The sequence below is a fragment of the Rutidosis leptorrhynchoides genome, chromosome 11 (assembly GCF_046630445.1).
Source record: "Rutidosis leptorrhynchoides isolate AG116_Rl617_1_P2 chromosome 11, CSIRO_AGI_Rlap_v1, whole genome shotgun sequence".
NCBI classification, from domain to species: domain Eukaryota; kingdom Viridiplantae; phylum Streptophyta; class Magnoliopsida; order Asterales; family Asteraceae; genus Rutidosis; species Rutidosis leptorrhynchoides.
Genome location: NC_092343.1, coordinates 372,279,685 through 372,294,357, shown reverse-complemented (window position 1 = coordinate 372,294,357; position 14,673 = coordinate 372,279,685). Strand labels below are relative to the sequence as shown.

The following is a 14,673-nucleotide window of genomic DNA, read 5'->3' as shown; positions in this document are numbered from 1 at the left end:
TTATTTTAAACGCAATGGATACAAGTACATACTAAATTCTACACCGAGTTTGAACCGAAAATCCCTTAGCTTTGGTAACTAGTAACTGCCGGTTATAAGAACTGGTGGGCGCGAGTAGTAGTATATGGATCCATAGGGTTTGATAACCCCGTCCGAGCTAGAGCACTAGCCTTTTAACGGACGTATGCTATTTGAGAAGCGTACACGTTGGTTTGCGTGTATTATTAAGATGATTATACAAAGGGTATAAATTATATATACATTAAGTTTAGTTACCAGGGTGCTCAATTTCGTAGAATATTTTGATAAACGTTTCTGGATGACAACTGAAAACTTGTGATTCACCTTTATATACAGATTATGCGCAACATTAAAACTATGAACTCACCAACCTTTGTGTTGACACTTTTAAGCATGTTTATTCTCAGGTTTCTAGAAGTCTTCCGCTGTTTGCTTATATGTGATACAAGCTATGTGCATGGAGTCATACATGCTTTATTCAAGAAAACTTTGCATTCACAAAATCATCACCGTGTATCTTATTTTGACTTCATTGTCAACGGATGTATTATGGTAAACTATTATTTATGGTGATTGTCTATATGTAGAAATCATCAAACGTTGAAAACCTTAGAAATTGATATTCATTTATTGTGTACCTTTTGAAAAGAATGCAATGTTTACAAAACGTATCATATAGAGGTCAAATACCTCGCAATGAAATCAATGAATGACGTGTTCGTCCAGATGGATTTTGACGGGTCGTCACACTTGCCTTTCCAGGGTAACATGAACAGAGAAAACCTTACAACTTTCCGTAATTTATATCAAATGTATTTAAGTATGATCATAATAGGTTTATAGTTCAAAAATTGTCCTTGTACAGCTGCGTCTTAGTGTTTTAGGTTGTGCTATGTAGATTAGTCGGCACAAAGACTAGTTAACAGAAAGACAGTCGAGTCAATAGAAGAAGAGCTAGGCACAGAATACACTTAGACACCTTATGTTTATTTCTTCAATCCATAAGTTGTTTATAGGGATGTTTCTTATGCGAACAAAAAAAAAAAAAAAAAAAAAAAAAAAATCCTTTAATGAAGGAGTCAACATTAAATGTAAATTGATATTTTTATTGATTACAATTTTGGCGCAATTACTCAAGGGCATGAATACCTTATTCGTGCATTAGCTTTGTATTTTTCGGTACAAATTCATATACAACTTTAAAAATAAAAACAAAAACATTCTTAAAAACCACTTCGAATAAATACAACCCTAATAAACGCGGCACATTATAAAGCTTCACCAAGTCAATAGACAGTAGCGGAACTTGAGTGTACTTTTGGGAGGGACAAAAATTATTTTATGTGTAAAATGTTTTTTAATGCATTTTTTTTTTTTTATGTTAACCCAAGTATATGATGCGATTTAAGCTTCATCCAAAAACTTATTACTATCATAATTCTTGAACATAGACGTTATAAAATTACTTGTAAGTAAATTGAATCAGTTAGTGAATTGATTTTGTATTGTATATTGAAAAGACAATTAGCCATAGCCATATAGGTAATAAAAATTGGAGAAATGATGAAAACAAAAAAAGAGTACAATATAATTCAAGTTCATATGGAGTAGTTCATAATATGAGTAAACGGTGAAAATAAAATAAATTACACGTTACTCAAAAGAGAGTATGGTTTCACGTGTTTCAAGTGTTTCAAGTACAAGTAGTACAAAAAAAAAAAAAAAAAAAAATCAATACTTTTCTTTCTTCGACCTTCATTTCCAACCCCCATTTCCATCATTTTTTGGATTTCTTCTTCAAAATTTTACCTCAGACAAAATCTACCAAAAAATCACTACATATATATATATATATATATATATATATATATATATATATATATATATATATATATATATATATATATATATAACATTATTTACTCAAAACGTAGTAGGGGCGGATGCCCCTCCCTGCCCTCAATAAGATCCGCCCCTGATTATAGATATTATGAAGGCTACTTAGAGGAACTCTTAAGTATGAATGCATGCAGGTTTAATGATGCAATCGACGTTAAATCTAAATTGATAATCACTAAAGCGTGTATTTTGTTTCTTCATTGAAATGTAGGGATGATTCCAAGTCCAACGATAGAATGTTCTTTATATATGTTGCATCAATTGTTTTGATTTATATTCCGAGAGAATGATTGATAGGTCTAACTGCTTTTGCCAATAAATTCAACCAAAGTATATATACATGAAAAGTTTGCCAATTATAAATCAACTAAAACAAACAAATAATGAGATGCATGTGTGTTATGTATGTGTCTTTGGCATGCATGATCAATAGAATGAGAATATATATGGTTCCTTTAGAATATAAGAACACAATTCCATCTACCACTTGCAAAAGTCTTGTTCCTACCTTTTTCAACTTTCCACCAAGTCTTTAAGGCCATTGCTATCTTGTTATAATAATCCAACATTGGTTATCTTGCAGGGGAGAAACCAAAAGGTCACCGTGATACCCTTTTTATGTAACTATATGTATTGCATAGTAAATACTAAACAGAACCATTGCAAGCTTGTCTCAGTGATATCCCCACACCTTGTATGTGGGCTTGTGTTTAGATCATGGGTTCGAGCCTCGCTTTGCCCATCCTATTAATCAATCTCCCTAATATGGAGTTTTAGATTGACCATAGGGAAATATTTAACCATATATGTATGCGAATTATTTATGTGACAATTTTTTACCCTTTCCTAGACCACTCTTATATATAGCTACAAGATTTGTACCAAAAAACTCTAGTAAGAATATCATATCTAAGCTATCAAGAGATGTTAACTATAATACAAGGTTTACAAGGTGTAACACCACCTAACCATTGTAGTTGGTATAACTAAAAATGGAGCAATAAACCTAACTCACTTTCTAGTCTCTCCACGTCTTTACAACAAGATTGATTCAACGTTATCAGAGCCTCATTACGACGTAAGCAACCAGCGTAACAGATATATTTCAAACTTATATATATATATATATATATATATATATATATATATATATATATATATATATATATACACACACACACGCTTATTCGATTCCTTTCATAAAAATATAATTCGTTACAGATAATAATATGCTTCAAAAGTATACAAACTATTCCAAAGGCACTACACCAATGTAAAGGTGTTTGATATATTAGGTTCTTGTGAAGCTACAATCACTCCACCACTCTTATTATGCTTGATTCTATTGTTCTTGAAAACCCATCATCTTCCACCCCATATGGCAGTGGTGGCGGTAGAGCAATCGACCGCCATAACCCAATTATTATAAATGAAAGAAGACTTGATCAAAGCCGTATATTTCCTACTAATTCTCCTATCATCATAACCTCAACCACCACGAGTTCCGACCAACACCACCACCTCCACCGCCACCACCTCCCTGAGCTAGAGTCTGAAGACAGTGATCCGAAGAGAAAGAGTGTCGCGTTTTCTGACGATGATAATGAACCTATTAAGGAAGTTGATTTTAATCCTTTTATTAGCCCAGCAAGTTCTTCAAGATGCTTGTTGAGTGATAAATCAAACTTCAATTACTCATCCGAGTTCCACCTTAATCCACCACCACCATCATCACATCAACGTAGTAATCAACCAACACCACGACCGCCACAATATGAGCGTCTAAGGTTTCTTGATGGTGATCATGGTTCGCCATCCTCTTCTCCTCCTAAAATACCATCAATATTGACACAAAATAAACCTAAACCTATGTTGTGTTGTAATCCGATGCCTTCCAATGAGAAACATGACAACCCACCGTCGTCTGCCACCCCAAAGTCACCGTCACCATCACCACCACCACCGTCACCTCCCTCTTCCGACCAGGTTGTTGTCTTGGAAGTGTCACTGCACTGTAGAGGCTGTGAAAGGAAAATGAAAAAACATATCTCCAAAATTGAAGGTATGGTTAACATTGACAACCATTTTTCAATAACTGTCTCAACCTAGAAAAAAAAGGACTTTTTACACACTGTCTCCACTCTGTTTTAATGAGTTTTACAGGTTTAAGATGGTTAATTAGTTTTTCAAAATTGCATAACTTTTTCAAAATTATAGTTACACACACACACACACACACACACACAAAATACATCACACATATAGCATAGTTGTTGAGGCCCTAATATTAGATGTTTCAGGTTCAAACCTCACCAACAATACAACAACAACAACAACAACAACAATACCCAATTCCACTAAAGTGGAGTATGGGGGAGGTTAGATGTAGACAGTATTTCCTCTACCCTAGAGTAAAAGGGAAGTCATTCCTCCCCCCACGGATACCTATCGGTCCGCGGGTAGAGGAAGTCGTCCCTCCCTATACTATAGGGCAGAGAGGTTGCTTCCCAAGGACCTCCGGCCAGAAGAACCATGAAATCCGTTAAGTGAAGTAACTAAAAAGCAAGTAAAGTAGATAAAAAAGAAACCTTAGCATGAAAAATGTAAAGATAAATATGGCATGTAACAAAGTAAAGTAAAAGAACATATAAGTGAAAAATGTAAGTGTCAAATATGCAAGTATAACAAGTCGTGTAAGTATAATATGTGTATGTAAGCATGTAGGTATAAAACATGTAGTTATAATATGCAGTATAAAACATATAAGTAAACTATGTAAGCATAAAGACATGTAGCATGTAAATACGTGTAATTTAATGCGATATATTGTAATGCAACATGTAACGGTATAGTGCAATAACACATGTAAATAAGTATAATGTAATGCACACAACAAATTGCGAAAATGCTACAATAAGTATAAGTATAGTATGTGGGAAAAAAAAAAAACATGGAAATACAAAGCATATATGAAGCACAAAAGCAAGTAGACAAAAAGGCATACAATTCTTGAAATGACTAACATACTTCCCTTTCCCGAGTAACCTGAACATGTAATTTTTCAGGATTGTAGCAAAATCATTTTCTAAATAATTTTTTCCCAAAAAACAAACTATTAAAGTTTTTTCATTGAACATGTAAATACTATTGTGTTAAAAACAGAAAGTTACCATTTAAATAATAGATCTAACTCCATGGTATGGAAAACTTATATAAATCTTTGTAACTGATCAATGATATTATTTTCTTAATTTCAGGAGTAAAATCATTCAAAATAGAATTTATGGCGAAGAAGGTGACCGTGGTCGGAGATGTAACACCGTTGTCTGTACTTACCAGCGTCTTAAAGGTAAAAAACGCCAAGTTATTAACTCCGGCCACAATATCGTCATTGTCATCTTCTCAGGCCAGTTTCAACAGTTTCCAACAGCAGGCCTAGTTTCAAAATGTATGATATATTCTGTTTTAGTATCAAGTTTTATTATACTCTGCTCTTGTTCAGTTGTTCATTATTATACCTCGTGTGGGATAATTGTCTTTATATAAAATTCATGTTTCAAATATAACTAAACTACTATTTACATCTATATTTGTAATTATCAGCCAACAATATCATCATGTTAATCATATACTTCTTAGTAACTTACCAAATCGAATAATTCACATAAAAGAGAACACAATGTAACAATACCATCACTAGAGTCAATTTATCCAAAGGATTTTTTGATTTGTTGACTTAAAATTCATATTTAATTTCGGGCATACCAAATTAATTGGTTCATGAGCCTTAATCGTTATAATTTCAATGAATTCTTCTCAAACTTTTACGATCGGACAGAGTAAAGACCAAGGAGTCTAATTCCAACTTTGATCAAATTAAACTAGTTTAGATTCCATATCAACACCATACTATATGATGGGAAGATTACCCGATTGTGTCTAAACATGATTAATTAGCAATCCAGCGTTAAAGAGACCTAGCTTCGTCAAGTCTAAATTAAACAAGCATTCAAGCATGGTTATAATGTTTTAAATTAAAAATCTAGATTAGATATAGCAAAAATCCCACTTACAAATACAATGTAGCTAACAAACTGGGGAAATCTAATTATCTAAACAATAGGAAGGTTATCAAGCCTTAAACAAAAAAATGTTCAATGTAAGATGAAAATAAAAAATAAAATTTCCAAAATCTTTCTAGATATAATATATCCATGATCAATCAATCTTGGTTACTAATTCAAAAACTCTAGTACTAGATCATTCAGGACTAATTCTCCAATTAGCTTACCTAAACTGTCGATCTCGCTCATCGGCTGGCTCCAATCTGGGTCCTTATTAATCTCATCAATCACTTCATGCACTTGATCCACAATTCTGAATTTGTTTAGCATCAGTTTACTTTCCCGTTTTGAAGGGTCGACCCACGGGTATGCTAACATAGACTTGGATGGTCTAATGAAAGGTTGTTTACTACACTCATAAAAAAGGTTTTTTTCAGACCTTGATACAGAATGATATGGAGATGTGAAGGTATCTGCAGGGCTTATATCATAAATTCTTGAAGGTTGTTGGAATTGTGTGACGCATGAAGATCCTATGTTGACCGGTTTTGGAATTACAAGTGTGGATCGTTGTCTAAGTTGTCTGGCTGTTGGAGTAACATTAAAGCAGTCACCTTTCAGCAGATATAGTTGTCTCCTGATCTCTGAATATGGTAAGAAATTAATCAACAAAATTTGATTAGTGAGGTCAAGTTTGATTCAAGTAAAGAACGTAAAATAATCTTCAAGCACGTTGAGGGGCGTCATTCGAATAACAATATAGATAGATAGTGGAAATTCAGCTCACTTCAGAGAAAATGAGTCAACATGGCTTATGTTTTACAAGTTTATTAGGTTAACAGGGCCACTTTCATAAGTTTCATTAAAAATGTGATCCGCCTAGTAATACACTAAAAAGATAAAACCACCATATGATGACTTAAATTCGTCAACATATCTTCCGAGTCTTAATAAATAAATCGACAGATATAAACCCTTCGGAAATTATTCCAAGTGTTATTATTGATATAGTACATTTGCCATCTCTACTAGATTGCTTACTGATAAATAAATAAATATATGGTGTAGGAATGATAGTATATGAAAGGTCGTATCGTTAAGGACAAGAATCGGTTACAATAAGTAGCATATTGTTGGGAAGAGAGGATCGTCTGGACGTTGGGAGATATAAATTTGAAAGAAAATAACTCTATTACTCACAAGAATATATTACACGAGTATTTACAAAACTCTAAAAACTCTCAAACTCACACACACTCTCAAGGTTGTGATTACACTTCTCTGAGTGATTTGGGATAATTTACAATGAAAGTTTGCATCTCTATTTATAGCAAAAAATTCTATGGCGGTGAATGGTGTGAACGAGGAAGGTTGGCGGAAGTTGGCGGCCGTCATCGTGTTCAAGTTTGCCACTTCCATACGCGTTGTCAACGTCGGCAGCTTTGAACATCTAGATGACGGCGGGAACAAAGCCATCTAGATGACGGCTGGAAACCACTGGAAATCATCAATTCTCCCCCTCCAGCCGAATCAACGAACATTCCAGTTATGTCTCTGCATAACTCCAACTTCTCTCGAGTCACCACCTTTGTTAACATATCCGCAGGATTCTCCTTTGTATGGATCTTCACCAGTCTCAACAGTTGTCGATCAATTACCTTGCGTATCCAATGATAGCGAATATCAATATGTTTTGTACGGGAATGGTACATTGAGTTATTGCTCAAATCTAGAGCACTCTGACTGTCACAATATACCTTGTACTCCTTTTGCTTGATTCCAAATTCTTGAAGATAAGGTGTCCCTGCCAATCTACACTTTTACCAAATTCTTGAAGATAACGCTTTAACCACGACATTTCTTTTCCAGCTTCTGTGGCACCAATATACTCTGATTCAGTTGTGGATAATGCAACACACTTCTGTAGTCTTGACTGCCATGAAACAGCTCCTTCTGCAAAAGTGTAAATGAATCCTGAAGTAGATTTCCTACTATCAGGATCTCCGGCCATATCCGCATCTGTATAGCTGTAATGACCCGCACTTTTTCGATCGTTCTATACTTATAAGATTAATATTTACATAAATTAAACCTTACCAACATGATAAGCAATCCAAATTGTTGAGACTTATGTTTTTGAAATGAGTTTTACACAACGTTTGACCGTCTAGTTTGACCGATGATATCACGAACTATATAACATATGATAATTATACGTTTGTGTATATATATGTATATATACATATTTAACTTGATCTAAGGATGTTTTAATATCTCATTTTGTATTAATAACAATAAGTTATAAGAATATTTTGAAACTACTAACTTAAGTTTTCAAAACAATAACCGTACGTAACGTTAATTGACATAAATACTTATAATCTATAATGTTTATACATATACCGTATAAGTAATGTATTTAATCACTTTTTAAGGACTTAAATACATAAAACCATATAAGTGTATTCACAAAAGATAGCTATATTTGAATCCTCATTCCATTTTTCACAAGATTTCTATACGTATATCTAGAGTATATGTACTCGTATCATACCTAGCTTCTATACGTATTTACTATTGGTATATACACATCAAATCACCACCTAACCAGCCCTTGTTACTACCCTAGGTATAAGGTAATTAGAATTGGAAGTTAGTATGACATTTTTACAAGATTACAAGTTTGGAAAATTTGTCCTTGTCCCCCCATGAACACGTTTTATATGGCCATCCCATATCAAATTTTTGATCACCATTTTCACTTTTAAATCACTCTCTAACTCTCTTACTTGAAAGCCCTAAGAAACTCTCATCAATTCAGCAAGTTACCATGAAGATCTAGCTTCAAAAACATCACTTAATCACCATAAGAAAACTCTTACAAAAACACTTCAAGAATCCTTCCAAGAACACAAACTTACTTCCAATCTTTCATCCAATTCCATCACCCTTTTGGTTCTAGGTTCTTACTCCTCTTTTACAGCAATCTTGTCCAAGTAACTTGAGGTAGTAACTTTGTTCATAACCTTATTCGATTCATATATATATAGCTATCTTATTTTGTGGTATAAAATTTTAACAACAAGAACATAGTTTGAATGTTTTCAAACTTGTTTGCAAACTAAATAGATCCTTCTAAATTAACTTTTAAAATACTTCAAGACCTGTAATATAACTTAAATATATGCTAATTTAACAAGGTATAACTTGGTTTTTCAAAGAACATCTTAAAAACTGTTTTTACGACGTCGGAGTGCAACCGGGGGCTGTTTTGGGTTGGATAATTAAAAACCATCTTAAACTTTGAATTGGAGGTTTATTTTCTGGAAAAATGATTTTTACTATGAATATGATAACACATAAAAATTTCATGATTTAACTCAAAGTCTAAGTATTTTTAGAAAAATAATCATTTAAGGTTGTTTACATGATGGAAAATGATTAACTTCATAAGTTTCACTAAAGTTTGACCTATGACCTGTGATTTCGAATACAAACTAAGGTATTTACAGTTCATAGTCTTAAAGAGGGACTCGATCCAAAGAAGTGGCAAGTTGAACCAACGAAAACGGAGTTGTAACGAAGAAACTACGACCAAAACAAAATCGGATATCCAAGACTAGTTTAGCTACGAAAATAATTGGAGAAAATTAAATAAATCACATCTTTTTAAAATAACATGATATTTTATATATATGTACTCATAATTTAATTTTATATGGTTCAGGATCACCCGTAAACAATACGAGAAGATTAATCATAAGATCCCATGATTGTACGCAACACGTCATTTGACAACACCGGTACCGTGGGTCAAGATTAATCTCGACCAATACATATACGATGGGGGTTTTATTTATTTCATTGGGGGTTTATTAAACACCTAAAAATGAACCATTAAAATTGAATTACTAACATCGGACTGCTAACTACGGACTAAGAAATTATTAAAAGTATTAAAAGTATAATAAGTATATATATGTGACGATTGTTTTAAAAAGAAAAGGTATTGATATATTATATATGGATAGGTTCGTGATATCAATCGGAGACCAAGTCGAAATTACATATCTTCAAGACAAAAGTGAGTATATAGTCCCACTTTTAAACTCTAAATATTTCGGGATGAGAATACATGTATTTTATGTTTTACGATATGGACACAAGTAACTGAAAAATATATTCTACGTTGAATTGTACCACTGGCATACTTCCCTGTAGCTTGGTAACTACTATTTACAGCGGTATTGTAAACGCGAATCCTGTTGATAGATCTATCGGGCCTGACAACCCCAACCGGACTGGACGACCAGTATTCAACGGTTGCACAGTACTTCGTTTCGTGACTACACTTGGTACGGTGTAGTAAGATTTCATAATAAAGGGAATATGCGACGTGATTAAATGTTAAGTATGGTTACCAAGTGCTCAACCACTTAGAATATTTTTATTAAAACGTTTATATATGAAATCTTGTGGTCTATATATATATTGCTGCCGGCATTAAACCTATATCTCACCAACTTTATGTTGACGTTTTAAACATGTCTATTCTCAGGTGATAATTAGAAGCTTCCGCTGCAATATGTTGAATTTAAACAAGATCTTTAGTATGCATATTTGTGTCAAAAATAAAACTGCATATCGGAGGATTTGTAATGTAAAATATGCTAGAAATCGTATTGTTATCATCACATGTAAAGTTTGTAAGTCTAAGATTATCGCTAAACGATAATCATCTTTTTTTTATTGTCTAAAGCTTGTATTAAAATAAGAGTTATGGTTTGTAATGTAAAATAAATGCAGTTGTTCTTTTAAAAATGTCGCATATAGAGGTCAATACCTCGCAATGAAATCATACGTTATCTAACTCGTTCTTATGGTTAAGGACGGGTTATGACATGTGGTATCAGAGCGGTGGTCTTAGCGAACCAGGTTTGCATTAGTGTGTCTAACTGATAAGTCGTTAGGATACATTAGTAAGTCTGGACTTTGACCGGGTCTGATTTAAAAACCATTGCTTATCATTGTTGGTTAAAATTTATATGTAAATATTATGTAGTACTAATGGGTTAGTTGTTGTGTGATAGATGTCGGGCTCAAAACTTGTTATCACATTCAGCGACTCCGAATCAGAATCTTCAGATGGTGTTCCAGTCATTAACCTCATCTTTGGGGAAGACTCACAAATTCCGGATGAACCGACTATAGAGAACCCGGAAAGTGAACCCGAGGAGGAAAGTGAACCCGAGGAGGAAAGTGAACCCGAGGAAGAAATACAGGAAATTACAAAAGACGAGTTCGAACTAGGAAAGAAACGAAAGGCTAATGAATTAGAAAATTCAAATCCCGAGTTTAGTAAGGATGATGTGGCACCAACTCCACTAGACACTACCACCCCTATTCCCGCTATTCCTATTCGTTCTATCCCGGCATCCAGTTCTTCAGTCCCACAGCCAAAATATAGGCAGACAGCCAGGATAAGCGTTAAGCGATTCTTTGAACCTAAACGTCCTAGAAAATAGACCAAACGATGCGCTGCCGTATTAAACCATGGGATCATATAATGTTTTGTATAATATTATTAGTGTGGTTTGCTTAATGTTCGATGTAAGATAAGCATATGTAAAATAGTGAAGTGTGAAATGCAATAATTTTCCATGGTTAAGTATTATTTAGATGGTAGTAATTGATTCTGTACTAAGCTATTAAGTATGGACATTAACGGGTAGGTACTACCCTAGATATAATTATAAAACGCTAATAAGAAGAAAAGGCTTTTATAATAATACCTGGTTCATATTATTAATAAGCTATAATGTGCTGTAAATATACACTACATCTATAATATTCCATGTGAATAATTATTTTCTTTTCATTCTTATAGAAGAATATGGCGCGATTGAACCGAATGACGGAACAAGAAATCCAGGAACTCATCAATCAGCGAGTGAACGACATAATGTTATGGGTCGAGGCTGCAAGAGGTGCTGCAGTTAACCCAAATCCTCGTGTGGGGTGCACTTACAAAACTTTTCAAGCTTGCAAGCCCTCATCATTAAGTGGAACAGAAGGACCGATCGGTTTAACCCGGTGGATAGAAAAGATGGAGACTGTGTTTAAAATCAGTGGTTGTGTTGAAAAGGACATGACCAAGTATGCATCGTGCACTTTACAAGATAGTGCACTCACGTGGTGGAAAAATTATGTGAAGGCTGTAGGAGGAGATGTAGCTTATGATACTCCATGGGAAGAATTCAAAACAATGTTAATTAACGAATATTGTCCAAGGAACGAGGTTAGGAAGTTGGAAGATGAATTACGAAGTCTGAAGGTTGTTGGTACTGAAATCACCAACTACAATCAGCGATTCATGGAATTAGTTTTACTATGTCCTGAATTGGTTCCAACCGAAGAACGGAAGATTGAAATGTACAAAGATGGTTTGCCCAAAAAGGTCAAGGCAAATGTTACAGCATCGAAACCTAAGACAATTCATGAAGCTATAACCATGGCAAACGAGTTAATGGATCAGGTCATCTTGGATAAGAAAGCATCCAATACTGATGTGAAGGTATCAGGTAACAAAAGAAAGTGGAATGGAAATTATGATCGAGGTAATCAACAACAATCCATTAAGAAACAAGAAACCACGCAAGGTGCGGGTAGTGGTTCAGGCTTTGGTTACAAAGGACAAAATCCTTTATGCAACCGATGCCACAAACATCACTCTGGTTACTGTAATGTGGTATGCAACAAATGTAATCGAAAGGGTCATCTTGCTGAAGATTGTAGGGCTCTCGTTACAAATACAAATGGTACCAAGACTCCTGCCACCAATGCAAATAGAACTGCTTTGGCTACTGTTACTTGTTATGGATGTGGGAAACAGGGTCATTATAAGAGCCAGTGCCCGAATCCAGAGAAGAATATCGGACCTGCACGTGGGAGAGCATTTGTTATTAATGCTAGAGAGGCATGTGAAGACCCGGAGCTTGTTACGGGTACGTTTACCATTAATAACTTATCCGCATCTATTATATTTGATACTGGTGCTGATAGAAGTTACGTGTGTAGAGACTTTCACGCTAAATTGAATTGTTCATCATTACCTCTAGATGCTAAGTACATGATTGAGTTAGCTAATGGTAAACTAATTAAATCCGATAAAATTTGCCGTAATTGTAAAATAAATTTAGCCGGAGAAACATTTAAGATTGATTTGATACCCGTAGAATTAGGAAGTTTTGATGTAATAGTCGGCATGGACTGGATGTCCAAAATAGGAGCTGAAGTTGTGTGCGCCAAGAAGGCAATTCGCATTCCTCGTAAGGATAAAACGCCAGTAATGATTTATGGAGAGAAGGGTAACTCAAAGCTAAAACTCATTAGTTATTTGAAAGCTCAAAAGTGCTTAAAGAAAGGGTGCTATGCTATCTTAGCACATGTTAATAAAGTCGAAAAGAAAGAAAAAGAGAAGTGCATCAATGACGTGCCTGTGGCAAGAGATTTTCCTGAAGTATTTCCGGAAGAGTTGCCGGGATTACCTCCATTTAGATCTGTAGAATTTCAAATAGATTTAGTACCAGGAGCTGCACCAGTTGCCCGTGCTCCATATAGACTTGCACCGTCCGAATTAAAAGAACTTCAAAGTCAGTTAAAAGAATTACTGGATCGTGGATTCATACGACCAAGTACTTCACCGTGGGGAGCTCCAATTTTGTTTGTTAAGAAGAAAGATGGATCTTTTAGGATGTGTATAGATTATCGTGAATTAAATAAGTTAACTATCAAAAATCGGTATCCACTACCGAGAATTGATGACTTATTTGATCAACTGCAAGGATCATGTGTTTATTCGAAAATTGACCTAAGGTCGGGCTATCATCAATTACGTGTCAAAGAAGAGGACATTCCGAAAACTGCTTTTCGGACACGTTACGGTCATTACGAATTTTTGGTCATGCCTTTTGGATTGACGAATGCGCCAGCTGTATTCATGGACCTCATGAATCGAGTTTGTAGTCCATATTTAGATAAGTTTGTTATTGTTTTCATTGATGACATTCTTATCTATTCCAAGAGTGAGCAAGAGCATGAGCAGCATTTAAGGTTGATATTAGAATTGTTGAGAAAAGAACAGCTATATGCTAAATTTTCTAAGTGTGCTTTCTGGTTGAAAGAAGTGCAATTTCTTGGCCATGTTGTTAGTAGCAAAGGAATTCAGGTTGACCCAGCTAAAATTGAGGCCATTGAAAAATGGGAGACTCCTAAGACACCAATGCAGATATGCCAATTTTTGGGTTTAGCCGGTTATTATAGAAGGTTTATTCAAGATTTTTCCAGAATAGCTAAGCCGTTGACAGCGTTAACGCAAAAAGGGAAGAAATATGAATGGACCTCGGAGCAGGAGAACGCATTTCAATTACTGAAGAAGAAGTTGACTACGGCGCCTATTTTATCGTTACCAGAAGGGAACGATGATTTTGAAATATATTGTGACGCTTCGCGACAAGGTTTTGGTTGCGTTCTTATGCAACGGAAGAAAGTTATTGCATACGCATCCCGACAATTAAAGATTCACGAGCGGAATTATACGACGCATGATCTAGAACTGGGAGCAGTCGTGTTTGCATTGAAGATATGGAGACACTACTTGTATGGGGTTAAATGCACTGTGTTTACTGAT

The 14,673-nt window shown here is 34.7% G+C and overlaps 1 protein-coding gene across 1 annotated transcript; it reads left to right on the top strand.

The window, feature by feature from the left end:
• The first annotated feature begins 3,111 nt into the window (after positions 1-3,111).
• Positions 3,112-5,497, top strand: LOC139877363 (protein SODIUM POTASSIUM ROOT DEFECTIVE 1-like). Its single transcript, XM_071864786.1, has 2 exons — positions 3,112-3,982; positions 5,178-5,497. Exons 1-2 carry the CDS (start codon positions 3,253-3,255, stop codon positions 5,357-5,359), a joined length of 912 nt encoding a protein of 303 aa, XP_071720887.1. The 5' UTR covers positions 3,112-3,252; the 3' UTR covers positions 5,360-5,497.
• Positions 5,498-14,673: the final 9,176 nt, after the last annotated feature.